At 41.9% G+C, this 17,769-nt stretch overlaps 1 protein-coding gene across 2 annotated transcripts in view; it reads right to left on the bottom strand.

Moving 5' to 3' along the window:
- Positions 1-725: 725 nt before the first annotated feature.
- LOC118400386 (SAP domain-containing ribonucleoprotein-like) overlaps positions 726-17,769 on the bottom strand; it is a 76,149-nt gene continuing 59,105 nt past the window's right edge. For both annotated transcript variants that reach the window (XM_035797204.2, XM_035797203.2), the window contains exons 10-11: positions 2,724-2,810; positions 726-921 (exon numbers count right to left, since the gene is read on the bottom strand). In XM_035797204.2, coding sequence (XP_035653097.1) covers positions 880-921; positions 2,724-2,810 — 129 coding nt within the window. In that variant the 3' untranslated portion in view covers positions 726-879. The remainder of the gene's footprint in view (positions 922-2,723; positions 2,811-17,769) is intronic.

The following is a 17,769-nucleotide window of genomic DNA, read 5'->3' as shown; positions in this document are numbered from 1 at the left end:
ACAGCATGTTTGAAATGCTATGTCTAAATCATCCCAAAGTGTCTGAAATGTGTGTAGCACAATTAAGTTAATTCAAGATGATTTGTGCATTTCTTGTTATGAAGTAATAAGTGTGCAACCAGGAATCTATACTGGCAAAATATTGAAGATATTTGATATAAAAATTCCCAACTGAACAGTACCTTAGTGCCTCCACACTTATTACATTATGTCCATTGAGTGAAAAATGTCACAAACCAGGAGCAGTGGTACCCTACCACCTGGTTCGCAGGGGACTATTGCCAGGTTTAGCTAAGGTTTCTTAGCCATTATCCAACGGGGCTGGGTCACACCCAAATCGCTAGCAGGGCACGTCAGCCGCTTCTCCCCTAGAGCAGAGAGCATACACCATCCCTCCCCTGGTCGAGTTCCTAAGACGTTTTTGCGAGAAGACCGATTTTTGGGATGTCTCCTTGGTCTGACAAACAGTGCTGTAGATCTTCCACTTTCTACCGCAGGCGCTGAAGGATGACATAGGCAGATGTGGTGGATTGAGACGCAGCCCAAACAAAAATTCCGATATCTCCAGTTTAAAACAGATTGATTTTGATAGGGGTTTGTTTATTATGCGTCAAACGACTCTTAAGGATTAAGCCCTGATAGGAGAGTCTATCCAGACTCTACATGATCTTATTCCCCAACAGCTATAGGACAAGTTTACTCATGGGTTATTAGGACACTTGTGGGAAATTGGAAAAGATCTTTATTGTCCAAACTTTTACATACTGTAAATATTTGTTCTTACTAAACAGCATAGGTTGGTATTTTACCACTGTAAAACAAGAGATACAAGTTTAAAAAATACAATGACATGTTAAAAAAAAGTAAAAAATTGTTGAATCAATTATTTCCAAATCGCTCTGCACGTTTCCTCTTCTTTGCCTGAAATGGGGGGAAAAACCGAACATGTAAGGAACATTGTACATAAATGTTGTCATGTGTGCCAAATGTATACAGAAGAGCATATACAGAAATTGTGACTCCACAGAATCAGGACTTCTATTTGTGGTATATGCATGTGTAACAATAATATATAGATCTTTCTTAAAATTGATGAATTATCATTTGAATGATGAGTGGTGGTGAGGAAACAAACATTACATCAGAGTATCAAGTCAGTATGAAGACTACCAGGCCTGATACCTGCAACATTAGAACTGCAAGCATCATCCTTACATACACTACCGTTCAAAAGTCTGGGGTCAAAACAAATGTCCTTGTTTTTATAAGAAAAGCATATTTTTTTGTCCATTAAAATAACATAAAATTGATCAGAAACAGTGTAGACATTGTTAATGTTGTAAAGGACTATTGTAGCTGGAAACGGCAGATTTTTAATGGAATATCTACATAGGCCCATGATCAGCAACCATCACGCCTGTGTTCCAATGGCATGTTGTGTTAGATAATCCAAGTTTATAATTTTAAAAGGCTAATTGATCATTAGAAACCATTTTGCAATTATGTTAGCACAGCTGAAAACTGTTGTCCTGATTAAAGAAGCAATAAAACTGGCCTTTAGACTCGTTGAGTATCTGGAGCATCAGCATTTTTGGGTTCGATTGCAGTCTCAAAATGGCTAGAAAGAAATAACTTCTGAAACGCATCAGTCTATTCTTGTTCTAAGAAATTAAGGCTATTCCATGCGAGAAATTGCCAAGAAACTGAAGATCTCGTACAATGCTGTATACTACTCCCTTCACAGGACAGCGCAAACGGTCTCTAACCAGAATAGAAAGAGTGGGAGGCCCAGGTGCACAACTGAGCAAGAGGACAAGTACATTAGAGTGTCTAGTTTGAGAAACAGATGCCTCACAAGTCCTCAACTGGCAGATTCAATAGTGAAGAGGCGACTCTGGGATGCTGGTCTTCTAGGCAGAGTTGCAAAGAAAAAGCAATTTCTCAGACTCGCCAATAAAAATAAAAGATTAAGATGGGCAAAATAACACAAACACTGGACAGAGGAACTCTGCCTAGAATGTCAGCATCCGGGAGTTGCCTCTTCACTGTTGACGTTGAGACGGGTGTTTTGCGGGTACTATTTAATGAATCTGCCAGTTGAGGACTTGTGAGGCGTCTGTTTCTCAAACTAGACACTCTAATGTACTTGTCCTCTTGCTCAGTTGTGCACTGGGGCCTCCCGCTCTTTCTATTCTGGTTAGAGACCGTTTGCGTTGTTCTATGAAGGGCGTAGTACACAGCGTTGAACAAGACCTTCAGTTTCTTGGCAATTTATCGTATGGAATAGCCTAAATTTCTCCGAACAAGAATAGACTGACGAGTTTCAGAAGAAAGTCTTTGTTTCTAGCTTGTAAATGATGACTCACAATACATTTACCTAACAGATTTTCACATCTATTGACTCAAAATAGCTTCACAACATTAATTAAATGTTTGACTTTGATTCTCTTTGAAGCACTGACTAAATATTGAGGTATTGCCCAATTGCAGTTCCTTCAGAATTAGGTCATTCTTCATTCTTTCTGTTCTAGAACATTCTAATAGCGACTTACAAAACATTCTAATACCCCCCCCTCCCCAACACACAACAATGTGAACATTCCGTTCACTTATTTTGAATGCTTCTCACAGCAGTGTTTGATCGCTTGAAAGTCGGTCCGACCAGCTCTCTTTTGGCAACAACAGGTCATAGCCCAGGAACATGAAAACAAAACCTTTTGTACCTCACTATCTTCAGCCCCAACTGCAGCAGCAGCGGTGAGAATCCCAAACCTCTCCTTCCTCTTTTTCAGTTTCTCGTCAACTTCAACCTGCAACACAACAGTCAAGGATGAGGAGACTTCCAAATGGTGTTTCGAAAAAGCAACAAACAAATGACATTACATTGAATAAGGGTGGAGAAAAATACCCCCAAATTCTCAGTGTGAATTTCTAAGATTAAAAGGCTGAAAATCTGGTGGCCTGGTGAAAAAAAAAAGGTTATGCGAGGACACCGCAAGCTTTCCTCACACACTGCGTTCTGGCAAGAGATTGCCAACTAGAACAAACTGACAGATTCCAGGTCACTGGTCAAACCTCCAAAAACACAACCCCCGAGGTCGGCTCCATACCAATCTCCATCCCGGAAACCAAAGTGAGGAGCAGGAGGGGCTGAGTAGGATGCCCCATACAGCTGCAACAGTGATGGTCCAGCTTTAGGCTGCATCCAGATATTCTCCCTCACTATCATGGATTTAAGAATTTGCATATACGGAATTAAGGAAGTTCATGATCTTTGTTCTGCAACAATACTACACAGCAAATTGGCCAGTATTACCTTGTGTTGATTTTCAGTGTAACATTTCTAGTGTTGATTCAGTTGTTAAATTAACACTCAGTGTAAAATAACCAGTATTAAACCAAAACCACACCAATCATATTTCCTCATGCTCTATTGCAGGTAGATTTTTTGAATTGTTTGTTTCAATATCTGTTTTTGCATGTACACTGTTTGATTAATTAATTGTATGTTACTCATATATAAACATACATTTTCTAAACTACAGTGCATTTGGAAAGTATTCAGACCCCTTGACTGTTTCCACATTTTGTTACATTACAGCCTTATTCTAAAATTGATTAAATCTTTTTTCCCATCAATCTACACACAATACTCCATAATGACAAAGGGAAAACAGGGTTTTATAAATGTTTGCAAATGTATATATATAAAAAAATGTATTCAGACCCTTTGCTTCGAGACTCGAAATTGAGCTCAGGTGCATTTTGTTTATAATAAATAAATAATATGCCATTTAGCAGACGCTTTTATCCAAAGCGACTTACAGTCATGTGTGCATACATTCTACGTATGGGTGGTCCCGGGAATCGAACCCACTACCCTGGCGTTACGCTCTACCAACTGAGCTACAGAAGGACCATTGTTTCCATTGATCATCCTTGAGATGTTTCTACAACCTGATTGGAGTCCACCTGTGGTAAACTCAATTGATTGGACATGATTTGGAAAGACATACACCTGGTCCCACAGTTGACAGTGCATGTCAGAGCAAAAACCAAGCCATGAGGTCGAAGGAATTGTCCGTAGAGCTCCGAGACAGGATTGTGTTGAGGCACAGATCTGGGGAAGGGTACCAAAACATTTCTGCAGCATTGAAGGTCCCCAAGAACACAGTGGACTACATCATTCTTAAATGGAAGAAGTTTGGAACCACCAAGACTCTTCCTAGAGTTGGCCCCAGGCCAAACTGAGCTATCTATCGGGGGAGAAGGGCCTTGCTCAAGGAGGTGACCAAGAACCCAATTGTCACTCTGACAGAACTCTAGAGTGCCTCTGTGGAGATGGAAGAACCTTCCAGAAAGATTAACCATCTCTGCTGCACTCCACCAATCAAGCCTTTATGGTAGAGTGGCCAGACGAAAGCCACTCCTCAGTAAAATGCACATGACAGCCCACTTGGTGTTTGCCAAAAGGCATACCCAAGAAGACTCAAGGCTGTAATTGCTGCCAAAGGTGCTTCAACAAAGTACTGAGTAAAGGGTCTGAATACTTAGGTAAATGTGATGTTTACAAAATGTATACATTTGCAAACATTTCTAAACACCGGTTTTTGCGTAGCTATTATGGGGTATTGTGTATAGATTAATGAAAAAAATAATATTGAATCCATTTTAGAATAAGCCTGTAACGTAAAATGAGGAAAAAGTCAAGGGGTCTGAATACTTTTCGAATGCACTGTAGTTCAATCTCTTACTTGTACTTATCGCACCTGTTACTGAAATGGTTGTTCCAGGTTAGATGGTTTAGGTAGTCTCATATCTTAGTCTTCCCAACCTGGCAGTTATTCTGAATGCAGGTTGCAGGTGAATATAAATTCAAAATGTTGGATATCCCCACTCTGGCTAGATTCCAATAGGAATTACATATCACTTGCAAGCCATCATAATGTGACTTGCAGGCCTGAAAACCATGAGTTTAAGGCCTTCCTTCCTAAATACTTCTTGTATCGCGTTAAATAATACAAAAATGTATTAACATATATAGGAAATATGCAAATAAGGCTTCACACTAAGTAATGTGTTATCTTAAAAGTGAAAAGTATAGACACTTGACCAGTGTTAAATTTACGCAATGGCGGCAGATCTGACTTCTCAAACCTTTTTTCCTTCTGCATATGTGTTTATTCTCTACTTTACGTACACTCTGCTCTAGCGAATGCTGCTGATTTAATAAAGTTGGATCAAAACTGAATCAATGTCTAAGATTACATAATGATAGTATTCTACAGAATCTAATATAATGGCATAGTATTAGGTTACTGTAAGACAAAAACACCACTGCATTTGTCTCGCACATGGCCAAAACTCAACAACATGCACCACTTAGCAAAGTACACAGGTAGGCTATGCCAGCCTTTCTCAAACTTTTTTTGTACAAAGGACCAGCAAGGCATGGCCTTTTTTTACCACTTTGATAAAAAATAAATTGACAATTGCACGTTTATAAGCACCAATTTTATTGCATTTATTTTTACTTTACACTAAATTAACGAACATTGTATATACTTGGCTGCCTTCATGGTTTGTCGGTCTGTCTTGTACTCATGGGAAGTCTCTCTGTGATTTCTTCAGGGGCTGTCTGTATCCGTCCTTCTGTATGGGCTGTCTTCAGAGGCTGACAGTCTCAATGACAAAACAATTAAAAAAAATCTTTAGTAATTATACACAATGTAACCACAATTAAATTTTGATAAACAAATAATCTTGCATTCTTTCAATATATACACTATTTAAAAAATATAATAGTTAAACATGTTTGACTCACCTAATCAATTTGAGATGGGTGTGCCTGTCTCTTGGACCTCGGAGGGAAGGAGGAGGGATACTCTCAAAGTGTTTAACAGCCAGTCTGCTGCGATATTTTTAATTTTGTTGCAGCAAGAGAGGAAAAGCTGGTCTCACATAAGTATGTGGAATGAAAAGGGATTAACGTCTTCACTCCCATCTCGCTGAGTTGCGGAACAGCCAGAATGTGGAAAGGCGTATCTCATTAAAACGAGCGTGTATGCCTTGATCACAGGACAGCTCCAATAGTTTATCCTAAAAAAACAGTGACAAGCTGAGTCTCTTCAGTGTTGGTGACCGGATTACTCATCCATCGCTTTCCCGAGTGGGGATAAGATTGTGAGGGGAAGAAATCCACAAATTTGATCAGTTTGGCTCAGATGTGACCCCATCAATGTCCACATCCCCCTCGTCAGCTAGAGTTGAGAATAGGGGGGAACATATCGAAAATGCCTCTATCCACACTTGGTCTCTCCTGACACCCAGTTTTTTCTGGAAAGTGGCAACTAAACTCAGCAAAAAAAGAAAAGTCCCCTTTTCAGGACCCTGTCTTTCAAAGATAATTCGTAAAAATCCTAAATAACTTCACAGATCTTCATTGTAAAGGGTTTAAACACGGTTGCTTGTCCCATGCTTGTTCAATGAACCATAAACAATTAAATGAACATGCACCTGTGGAATGGTCGTTAAGACACTAACATCTTACAGACGGTAGGCAACTAAGATCACAGTTATGAAAACTTCGGACACTAAAGAGTCCATTCTACTGACTCTGAAAAACACCAAAAGAAAGATACCCAGGGTCCTTGCTCATCTGCGTGAACGTGCCTTAGGCATGCTGCAAGGTGGCATGAGTAGCAATCCATGAGGAGGAGATGGACTGCAGTACTCAATACAGCTGGTGGCCACACCAGATACTGACTGTTACTTTTGTTCAGGGACACATTATTCCATTTCTGTTAGTCATGTCTGTGGAACTTTTTGTCTCAGATGTTCAATCTTGTTATGTTCATACAAATATTTACACGTTAAGTTTGCTGAAAATAAACACAGTTTACCGTGAAAGGACGTTTATTTTTTTTTGCTGAGTTTATATACAAGACATTGGGCTGCATTTGAAATGTCTGTCTCATCTAATTCTAATCGGATTGCAAAGCAATTTGATGCGTGTGCTGGTCTAAAACCTGTGATTCAATATCGTCTGCCATATCCTGGATTCTACACGTTGTAGCGGTATTTATTAGAGGGGTAAAGAAAGATTTTGTTCGGGCGCCAGGCAGGTATTAACCATGCCGAAAGGAAAAGAGTAGAATAGAGAGAGTACCACTACTAGACCCACACACATCAGCAGAAGAGACTGCCTAGAGTGTAGCCTGTTTACCAGATAGCCAGTGGAGAGAAAAGAGAATACACACCATATAAAACGCACATCACAGCACATGGGTAACCCAAACACGAATACCTCATACAATAATACTAATACTAATAATGGCAGAGCAATTCAACAGCAACTTCATACAAGAACGAACCCAGTCATCAACATAGGATTTGCAATAATCTGTATTATTTTCTAGTGGATGATTGCAGAGGGTATGAATGTGGGGGGTGTTCATAGACACAACAAAGGCCTTAAAAATGTCCACAGTCTTCTCGGCCACATGTCATTAGTACACCCCACCTCAATACAGTTCACATAATATACAACTTGCAAGTAACCTACTAAAATGTCCATCCAAATACTTCTGGCAGGGAAATAATAGTCCAGCTCTAATGAACTTCAATGGGAAGTGCATTTAACAAATAGAGAGTCTGTTGCAGGGTAAAGCACTGGAATGAGAGCGAAGAGAAAGAGAGAAAAAGATAAATCTTAGCTGTGGTCTTCAGGCCTGCCGGTGTCTGACTGTCTGACTGTCTGATGGTTTGTTGGTTTGTTTGTTAAAGCTTCGCAACAATGTTGCTACTAATCCATGCGATCCATAACGGGCGCGGTCCCAAACAAAAACAACCACGATCTAAAGCGATCACACCGATGATTGAGTTAAATACTATATAAACTACAAACGCTGAAAACAAACAAAACTTCTGCAGCTCAGCACACACAATCAAACTGTCGCGCCACCCAAGAGTTCCTCCCCAAAGAGCTGAACGAGCTCTCTTTATTTCCTCCTTCCTTACTGCTCATGCCCTCTTAAAGTGGCAGCGCACGGTGAAGGCTCCGAGCAGATTTCGCCACACTCCTCCCCCCATGAAAAAACAATGCCAGTAGAAACAGAGAGGATGCAGGCTTTGACAGGTTCATGTTCCTGCTCCACAAAACCAGGGAAGTCCTCATCAGAGTCCTCCACGAAGAGGTCCTGCATGTGTTGCTTTTGCCTGCGATCCAGCTCTTCTGCCGTAGGGTAGCAGGGCTTTAGGTCAACAACATGCACTGTCCTGACATCTTCCCCAGTGTCCTCCAAACAGATCAAGTAGTTCACTGGTCCCAACTGCTGCACTACACGGTATGGACCTTTCCATCTCGAAGCTAGCTTGGCAGTGAACTTTTTAGATGCCTTTGACAGATGATGTGAACGTACCCAGACACGAGACTGGGGTGGAAAACACACGTCTCGTCTATGTTTGTCATAGTTTCTCAGCTGTCGTTGTTTGGCTTTGGTTTTGCTGGCCTCCACTCTGGCTAGCAAGATGTGGTGGTGTTGTACGGCATCAAACGCTGGGCAGTCAGGTGAAACATTCGAACTTTGCAAGACCCTGTCCATCGGAGACCTTTTAGTGGTCTTCCTAGGTGGAGTTCGGCGGGAGTGACCCCAGAAGTCTCCTGCACCGCAGAGTTCAGTGCAAAGTGAAATTCAGGGAGATGCTGATCCCACCTTGTGTGCTGACCCCCACGAATGAAGCAATCATCCCCTTCAGGGTTCGGTTTACCCTCTCGTTCAGGTTGGTCTGAGGATGATAGGCTGTGGTCAACTTGGCAATTACACCCCAGTAGGTACAGAGCTCTTTGTAGATTCCTGATATGAACTGCGGACCTCGGTCAGAGAGGATTTGGTCTGGAATTCCAAATCTGGTAAAAACCTCCCTTCGCAGAATTAGAGCAATGGCTGATGCAGTAGCTTTGCGGAGGGGAAACAACTCCACCCAGTGTGTGTAGTAGTCCACTACCACCAATACAAATTCATTCCGTGTCCCCCGGCTGGGAGGAAAAGGTCCTATGAGGTCAATTCCCAACATTTCATTTGGATGGTTCACCACGGTCTGCTGCATTTTCCCAGCAGGTCTACCAATGTCTGGTTTGTATTTCTGGCAGACTTCACACTGCTGTACAAACTTCCGGGTATCAACCCACATGCCTGGCCAGTAAACCACCTCTTGTAGTCTTCGATAAGTTTTAAAAACTCCAAGATGGCCACTCATGGGATTGGCATGATAAACTTGGATTATCTGGTCACACAATGTAGAGGGAATGAAGATGCGATAATGGGTGCTGTGTAGTCCATCTCCTCTTGGAGTTTTTCGATACACTTTATCCTGAATTATGCTATACTTATCATTGAAGCGACTCTTGGAGTCTTCTTCAGAGACTCTTGTGGATCGCCATGATGGCAGCATCCTTCTGCTGTGCTCTCCATACACTCTCATCATCCAGAGGAAAGGAATCATCCAGACATTTAGCGGTAGTATAAGTACTGCACAAGGGAGGACAAACATTGGCAGTCTCTGTAATCTGAGAAAGGGCATCTGGTACAACGATCAGTTTTCCTTTGCGATACTCAATGATGAAGTCAAACTTCTGCAGTCTGATAGACCAGCGAATAAGACGGCTGTTGGTCTTGCCTGATGCCAGAACCCACTGCAGAGCAGCATGGTCTGTGACAACGGTGAAGATCTTTGCCTCCAAGTAGTAGCTCCATTTCTCCAAAGCCCAGACCACAGCGAGGCACTCACTTTCAGTTGTTGAATAATTCCTCTTGGCTGAATTAAGGGTGCGACTTGCATAGGCAAGAACTTCTTCTGTTCCATGTCCTGTTTGTTGAGCCAAGACTGCTCCAAGTCCTGTTTGACTTGCATCCGTGTACACAATGAAATTAGCATTTAGGTTAGGATGTCCAAGCACTGGAGGAGTAATTAGACTGTTTTTGAGTGCTTCAAATGCACCTTGGCATGCAGGGGTCCATTGGAATTTCACACCTTTATTCTTAAGGTGGTTGAGGGGTTCAGCTACCTTTGAAAAATCAGGCACAAACCTGTGGTACCATCCAGCCATACCCAGAAACCGCTGAACAGCCTTGAGGGATGTGGGAATTGGGAATTCCTGCACGGCTGCAACTTTGGCTGGATCTGCATGGATACCTTCAGCATTAACCACATGACCAAGGAACTTGAGTTCTGGCAGACAGAAACGACACTTCTTCAAGTTCAAGGTCAAACCTGCAGCCTTTAGTCTGTCGAAGACGGACTGAATGTCTTGTAGATGATCTGCAGATCATCCAGATACATGAGACAATTTCTACCCCTCAGATCTCCCAGGACAGTCTCCATCAACCATTGGAAGGTTGCTGGAGCATTCTTCAAACCAAAAGGCATGACTTTGAAGGAGTACAAACCAGCAGGGGTGACAAAGGCAGTCTTGTCCTGACTAGCAGGATCCATTGACACCTGCCAATAGCCACTGTTCAGATCCAGATTACTAAAGATGGATGCTCCTGCCAGAGATTCCAGTATGTCATTTATGTTTGGTAGAGGGTAGGCATCGCTTTCTGTTATGGCATTCGGCTTCCTGTAGTCCACACAGAATCGATATCCACCATCTTTCTTAGGAATCAGGACACCCGGAGAAGCCCATCCCGGAAAAAGAAGGTTCCACAATTCCATTCTCACACATGCTTTTGAGCTGTTCATTGAGAATTGCCAGTTTGGCGGGGGACAACCTGTAGGGACGCTGCTTAATGGGGACCTCATGCCGGGTATAGATTTTGTGTTTGAAGACGGTTGTACGGCCGAGTGTAAGAGTACATCTTGTAGTTTATAAAGTCTTTAACTCAATCATCGGTGTGATCGCTTTAGATCGTGGTTGTTTTTGTTTGGGACCGCGCCCGTTATGGATCGCATGGATTAGTAGCAACATTGTTGCAAAGCTTTAACAAACAAACCAACAAGACAGTCAGACAGTCAGACACCGGCAGGCCTGAAGACCACAGCTAAGATTTATCTTTTTCTCTCTCTTTCTCTTCGCTCTCATTCCAGTGCTTTACCCTGCAACCAGACTCTCTATTTGTTAAATGCACTTCCCATTGAAGTTCATTAGAGCTGGACTATTATTTCCCTGCCAGAAGTATTTGGATGGACATTTTAGTAGGTTACTTGCAAGTTGTATATTATGTGAACTGTATTGAGGTGGGGTGTACTAATGACATGTGGCCGAGAAGACTGTGGACATTTTTAAGGCCTTTGTTGTGTCGATGAACACCCCCCACATTCATACCCTCTGCACTCATCCACTAGAAAATAATACAGATTATTGCAAATCCTATGTTGATGACTGGGTTCGTTCTTGTATGAAGTTGCTGTTGAATTGCTCTGCCATTATTAGTATTAGTATTATTGTATGAGGTATTCGTGTTTGGGTTACCCCTGTGCTGTGATGTGGGTTTTATATGGTGTGTATTCTCTTTTCTCTCCACTGGCTATCTGGTAAACAGGCTACACTCTAGTCAGTCTCTTCTGCTGATGTGTGTGGGTCTGGTAGTGGTACTCTCTCTATTCTACTCTTTTCCTTTCGGCATGGTTAATACCTGCCTGGCGCCCAAACAAAATCTTTCTTTACCCCTCTAATAAATACCGCTACAACGTGACATTGTCATTGAAAAGTGGTATTTCACTGATCTTTGTAGCAGCAATTGGGCCCAAAATCTCTTGGCAAGCAACCACGACTGAGGGCATGACCAACTTTCCAACTATAGTGAAAGAAGCCTGGCACTTGGAAATGTTATGAGAGAGTACGTATGAAGCCTTCAGTAAACTCTCGTTGTCTGTGAAAATATTGTACAGCATTTTTGATTGGTTGGTCAGCTCACCTCGTTCGTTTAACCTTGAGATGTGGATGCTTTGTTTCTAAATGTCTGCACATTTGATGGCTTCATAGCATGTTGCGGAGGCAAGTCTGACATCACACAGACTGGTTTTGGCAGGCAGCTGTTATTTGAAACAAATCCAAACTTGATGTAGCATAGAGAGTACTATCAAGTGAATGGATGATACTTTTTTGCCTCAGAGGACCTAAAAAAATGTGCCTTCTTTCACATTAAAATACTAATCTAGTTGCTTTTGTTTAGAGCAGGCCATGATTAACTAAAAGGGAGAGCAAGAGCGTGCAGGCTGCACAGCAGGGCTAGCTTGTGTGTGTGTTTGGTGTGCTATACTTCATCATGGCAACACAATTTGTTTACTGCAGCATGCATAGTTAAGTAGGCCTAGGGAAAGAATTTAGTCAAGACAAATATTCCGGTGCCGGTCCACGGACCAGGGTTTGACAAGGGCTATGCTACATACATAGATGTTAACGTCATCTGCTCTGAAATTCACTCACTATACATCATTCAAAACAACACTGTAGACTAGTTCAAAACAGTTTAACTCAAGTTCTAAATGCATATCCCCATGAAACTGATTGAGATCAAATGGTTGATATGCAGATGCTGCATGGACGTTTCACCAGTAAAACTTGAATTATCATTCACAAATCGACAGTGAGAAATGTGAAAGGAGACCACAAAAACGTGTGCGTAAAGTAGAGTTAAAGAAACACGCGCAGAATGTGATCCGCATATATAGAAAAAAAGTCTGGAAAAAGTTGGATCCTCAGCCACAGCCTTAAATGTAACACTGTCTGTGCTGATTTAACACTGGAGAGTTTGCTGCATAGCTTAAAAGACCAACAAAGGTGGTGAATAATTGCTTTTGAAGACTGATACGGAGGAGGTTGCTCTACCACCAGAATTGTTGAAATAAGAAAATTAAAAGTTGGTTAAAGTTCCATAATTTTCTGAAGTTTACATTTGTGGCCTATGGACATAGGCTGCATATACTGCTTTGCTTAATTCAACTGCATGTCATTGCAATTACAATTCTGTGCACTGTGGTTTCAAGTGACGATTACAAGGCAAAGATTAGAAGCAGAAATATATAAAAGCTGCATTTGTGCTGCTGAAACCCAGACTAAAGAGTATGGCACCCAGATGCCAAATTTCTCTACAGAGCCTAATATACTGACAATTTAAGTTGCCACTTGATTTACCATTCAAGTTATGTCCAAAATAGTGGGATTGCACATGCAATTCTCAAAATCAGGATTGTGGATGTACAGCCACACACAATTATTCATAGTTTTTCGTCTTTACCATAGATTGGAGAATTTAAAAAAAAACGAATCTTTGCTTGCACATTGACTTTTCCTTTCCAGTTACTTGACATACCATTTTCACAAAATACTACCAAAGAACACAATCATGGACTGAGAGGATAAGTTTGTCAAAATATTGTGTAGAGGGAAGGGGTTGGCTTATGAAAATGGTTGTGCATTTCTTTAAGGCCTGCAGTCAGTGAAAGGCTCTGTGGGGTCTCCATAGTTCACATGGCAAACTCTCAAAAACTGTGTGAGGGGTGGGGGGGTTGTCCCCCCTGCCCCTGTCATGCCTTAAGCAGAGGCCAGTGTTGACATAGTGCTGGCCAATCTAATTTTGATTGTCAGGAGCAGGGAACTGCGATCCCCCCTTCACCCCCTTGAGATCATCAAGTTCATTTCCCTGGCTGCAGTGTTATTTTGTTGTGCCCCCCCCCAAGCCTCTCTATCCTCCCTCTCTCCCTCTCTCTATTCACAAAGCCATTCTAGAACAGCTTGAATTAGTGACAGTTATTATTCAGACTAATGAGTAAAAACTCAGAGTCTACAACAGTTTAGCTAAATGCAAAGAAGTGTGGGGGGAATCGGGCAGAGGCAAGAAGACGGGTATAATACTCTTTTTGTATAAAGTCACTTTATCCACCAATAACAACCATGCCCACAGAAACACTAAAATACAAAAGTTTTCAGACATCACTATTTCTGATTAATAGAGGCTGACAGAGTTGACGATCATCTCCTTTGTGAAAGACAGGGATGACATCTGAAATTCTGAGGGAGATGAAATTGTGACATGTCAAGGAGCCTTTATTGTTTTCCCAGATCTGTATGGCCAGAGAGGACAGATGGCCCTCTATACTTCTTTACAAAAGTGTATGCGTACATTTGAGTGTGTGTGGTTCCATACACTATGTGGGGGAAAAGGGTATTATCATTCCAGATTCAAATGCACATAGAGCTGAGTCTGGCCAAGCCCACTTCTCCTTAAAAATCCCATGTAAATGATGGTCCTTCAGATGAGTAGACAAATGCCTTGTCTACAGTGCCTTCAGAAGTTATAAAATATGATCTTAGGCTTTCAAAAGGCCCTTCAGACAAACATTGTAATTTTGGTGCACATAGAATGAGTCATGGGTGCATTCAAGTGCGTGTTACGCGGCTCATTTTCTTCACAATATTTTTCTTAATTCTGTTCAGGTCAACCCAGGGTATAGCATGTCATCCTTGTAACTGTGGCTGAAACAAAGCAATCATAAACATTTATACTGCACATTACATGATTTGTTAACATCCCCGTTAGTGAGCATTTCTCCTTTGCCAAGATAATTCATCAACCTGACAGGTGTGGCATATCAAAAAGCTGATGAAATAGCATGATCATACAGGTGCACCTTGTGCTAGGGACAATAACCGGCTACTCTAAAATGTGCAGTTTTGTCACACAACAAAGCCACAGATGTCTCAAGTTGATGAAGCGTGCAACTGACTGCAGGAATGTTCACCAAAGCTATTGCTAGAGAATTTAATGTAAATTTCTCTACCATAAGCATTGTTTAAAAAAATGTGGCAGTATATCCAACCGGCCTCACAACCTTAGGCCACGTGTAACCGCGCCAGCCCAGGACCTTCACATCCGGGTCGGAGACCAGCCACCCGGACAGTTGATGAAACTGGGTTTGCACAACCAAATGCTCACCTTCGATGGCCACAGGCATGGTGGAGTAGTGTGCTCTTCAAGGATGATCCCGTTTCAACTGTACTGGGCAGATGGCAGACAGCGGTATGGCGTTGTGTGGGCGAGCGGTTTGCTGATGTCAACGTTGTGAGCAGAGTGCCCCATGGGGTTATGGTATGGGCAGGCATAAGCTACGGACAGCGAACACAATTGCATTTTATCGATGGCAATTTGAATGCACAGAGATAACGTGATGAGATTCTGAGGCTCATTGTTGTGCCATTAATCCGCCGCCATCACCTCATGTTTCAGCATGGTAACGCACGGCCCCATGTCGCAAGGATCTGTACACAATGAAAAGGTCCTAGTACTTGCATGGCCTGCATACCCACGAGACATGTCACCTATTGAGCATGTTTGGGATGCTCTGGGTTGATGTGTACGACAGCATGTTCCAGTTCCCGCCTATATCCAGCAAGAGGAGTAGTACAACATTCCACAATCAACAGCCTAATCAACTCTGTGAAGGATCCCGCTGCATAATGCAAATGGTGGTCACCAGATACAGACTGGTTTTCTGATCCACGCCCTTACCTTAACGTATGTATCTATGACCAACACATGCATATCTGTATTCCCAGTCATGTGAAATACATAGATTAGGGCTGAATTAATTTATTTCAATTGACTGATTTCCTTATATGAACTATGAAATCTTTGAAATTGTTGCATGTTGCGTTGATATTTGTTCACCGCATATGTATTGATTCGATAACGCCATTTGATGTTCCAAAAATACTGCTAGCTACAGTGCAATCGGAAAGTATTCAGACCCCTTGAATTTTTCCACATTGCAGTACATTACAGCCTTGTTAGAAAATTGATTAAATTCCCCCCACCCCCCAATCTACACACAATACCCATACTGACAAAGCAAAAACAGGTTTAGAAGTTTTTGCAAACGCATAAAAAGAAACTGAATTTACATACATACGTTTTCAAACCCTTTACTCAGTACTTCGTTGAAGCACCTTTTGTAGTGATTACAGCCTTGAGTCTTTTTGGGTATGACTCTATAACTTCGGCACACCTGTATATGGGGAGTTTCTTCCATTCTTCTCTGCAGATCCTCTCAAGCTCTGTCAGGTTGGATGGGGAGCGTCGCTGCACAGCTATTTTCGGGTCTCTCCAGAGATGTTAGATCGCGTTCAAGTCCGGGCTCTGGCTGGGCCACTAAAGGTCATTGAGACTTGTCCCAAAAACACTCCTGCGTTGTCTAGGCTGTGCGCTTATGGTCGTTGTCCTGTTGGAAGGTGAACCTGAGGTCTTGAGCACCCTGGAGCAGGTTTTCATCAAGGATCTCTCTGTACTTTGTTCCGTTCATATTTTTCTTGATCCTGACTAGTCTTCAATGTCCCTGCCAGGTTTCATCCAGACGTGACGCTTGGCATTCAGGCCAAAGAGTTCAATCTCGGTTTCATTAGACCAGAGAATATTGATTCTCATGGTCTGAGAGTCCTCCAAGCGGGCTGTCGTGCCTTTTACTGAAGAGTGGCTTTCATCTGGCACCCATCTCCACAGAGGAACTCTGCAGTGTGACCATCAGGTTCTTGGTCACCTCACTCACTCAAGAAGGCCCTTCTCCTCCGATTGCTCAGTTTTGCTGGGAGGCCAGCTCTAGCAACAATCTTGGTGATTCCAAACTTCTTCCATTTAAGAATGATGAAGGCCACTGTGTTCTCGAGGACCTTCAATGCTGCAGAAATGTTTTGCTACCCTTCCCCAGATCTGTGCCTCGACATAATCCCGTCTCAAAGCTCATTGGACAATTCCTTCAACCTCATACCTTGGTTTTGCTCTGACATGCACTCAACTGTGGGGCCTTAAATAGACAGGTGTGTTCATTTTCTAAATCATGACCAAACAATTGAATTGGCCACCAGTGGACTCCAATCAAGTTGTTGTGACATCTCAAGGATGATCAAAGGAAATTGGATGCACTTTAGCTCAATTTGGAGTGTCATAGCAAAGGGGTGTGAATACTTATGTAAATTAGATGTATGTATTTCATTTAAAAAAATGTGCAACCTGTTTTCACATCGTCATTATGGGATATTCAGAGTTTGTACAGATCGTGGCAAGTCAAATTCAAGGACTTAAGTACTTTTTAAAGCACTAATATTTACTTTCAAGGACCATCAATTTGTAATAGTTCCTATTACGCAATTCTTTCTCGTCGCCACCAGAAGGCAGTATACCGCCACATCCGCATGAAAAATCCTAACTTACTATTTATCACTACCTTACAAGTTCTACTCAATAATATGTGTTTCACTACTTATTTACTACATACATGAGTGGTAAGTCAGTACTGATGATGTTGACTTATTTCCTTATATGAACTGTAACTCAGTAAAATGTTTATTTTTGTTCGGTGTACTTGATATTTAAATTGACTTTATATTTCACAAAATGTTAGGCCCCACATAATAACATGAAAGTGAATTCTGACAGTGTAAAAGCACCTTCTATACCCATTTGAAGATTAATAACTTGTTTATGTGTTTGATACGATTAAAGATTCTCTCAGGGGACTCTATTTACATTTTAGGCAACCCAACATGGGTCCCGGACCCCAAGTTTGGGAACCACTGTACTACTAACCTCTCTCCCTGCTTGCTTCCTCTCTCTATCTCCTTTACTTCCTTCATTGCAGCCTGACTCACCACTGTCTCACTACTCTCTGTAAAGAAAATGTATTTTATTATGCCCATATTTTGATTATAGCTAGCTTAATTTCAGTCAACTGGAGGTCGCGAAGTTCAAGGGGGCCGAATACTTTCACAAGGCA

The sequence above is a fragment of the Oncorhynchus keta genome, chromosome 21, assembly GCF_023373465.1.
Source record: "Oncorhynchus keta strain PuntledgeMale-10-30-2019 chromosome 21, Oket_V2, whole genome shotgun sequence".
NCBI lineage: Eukaryota > Metazoa > Chordata > Actinopteri > Salmoniformes > Salmonidae > Oncorhynchus > Oncorhynchus keta.
Note: the sequence above shows the minus strand (reverse complement) of the source record. Positions and strands in the feature narration are given on the sequence as shown.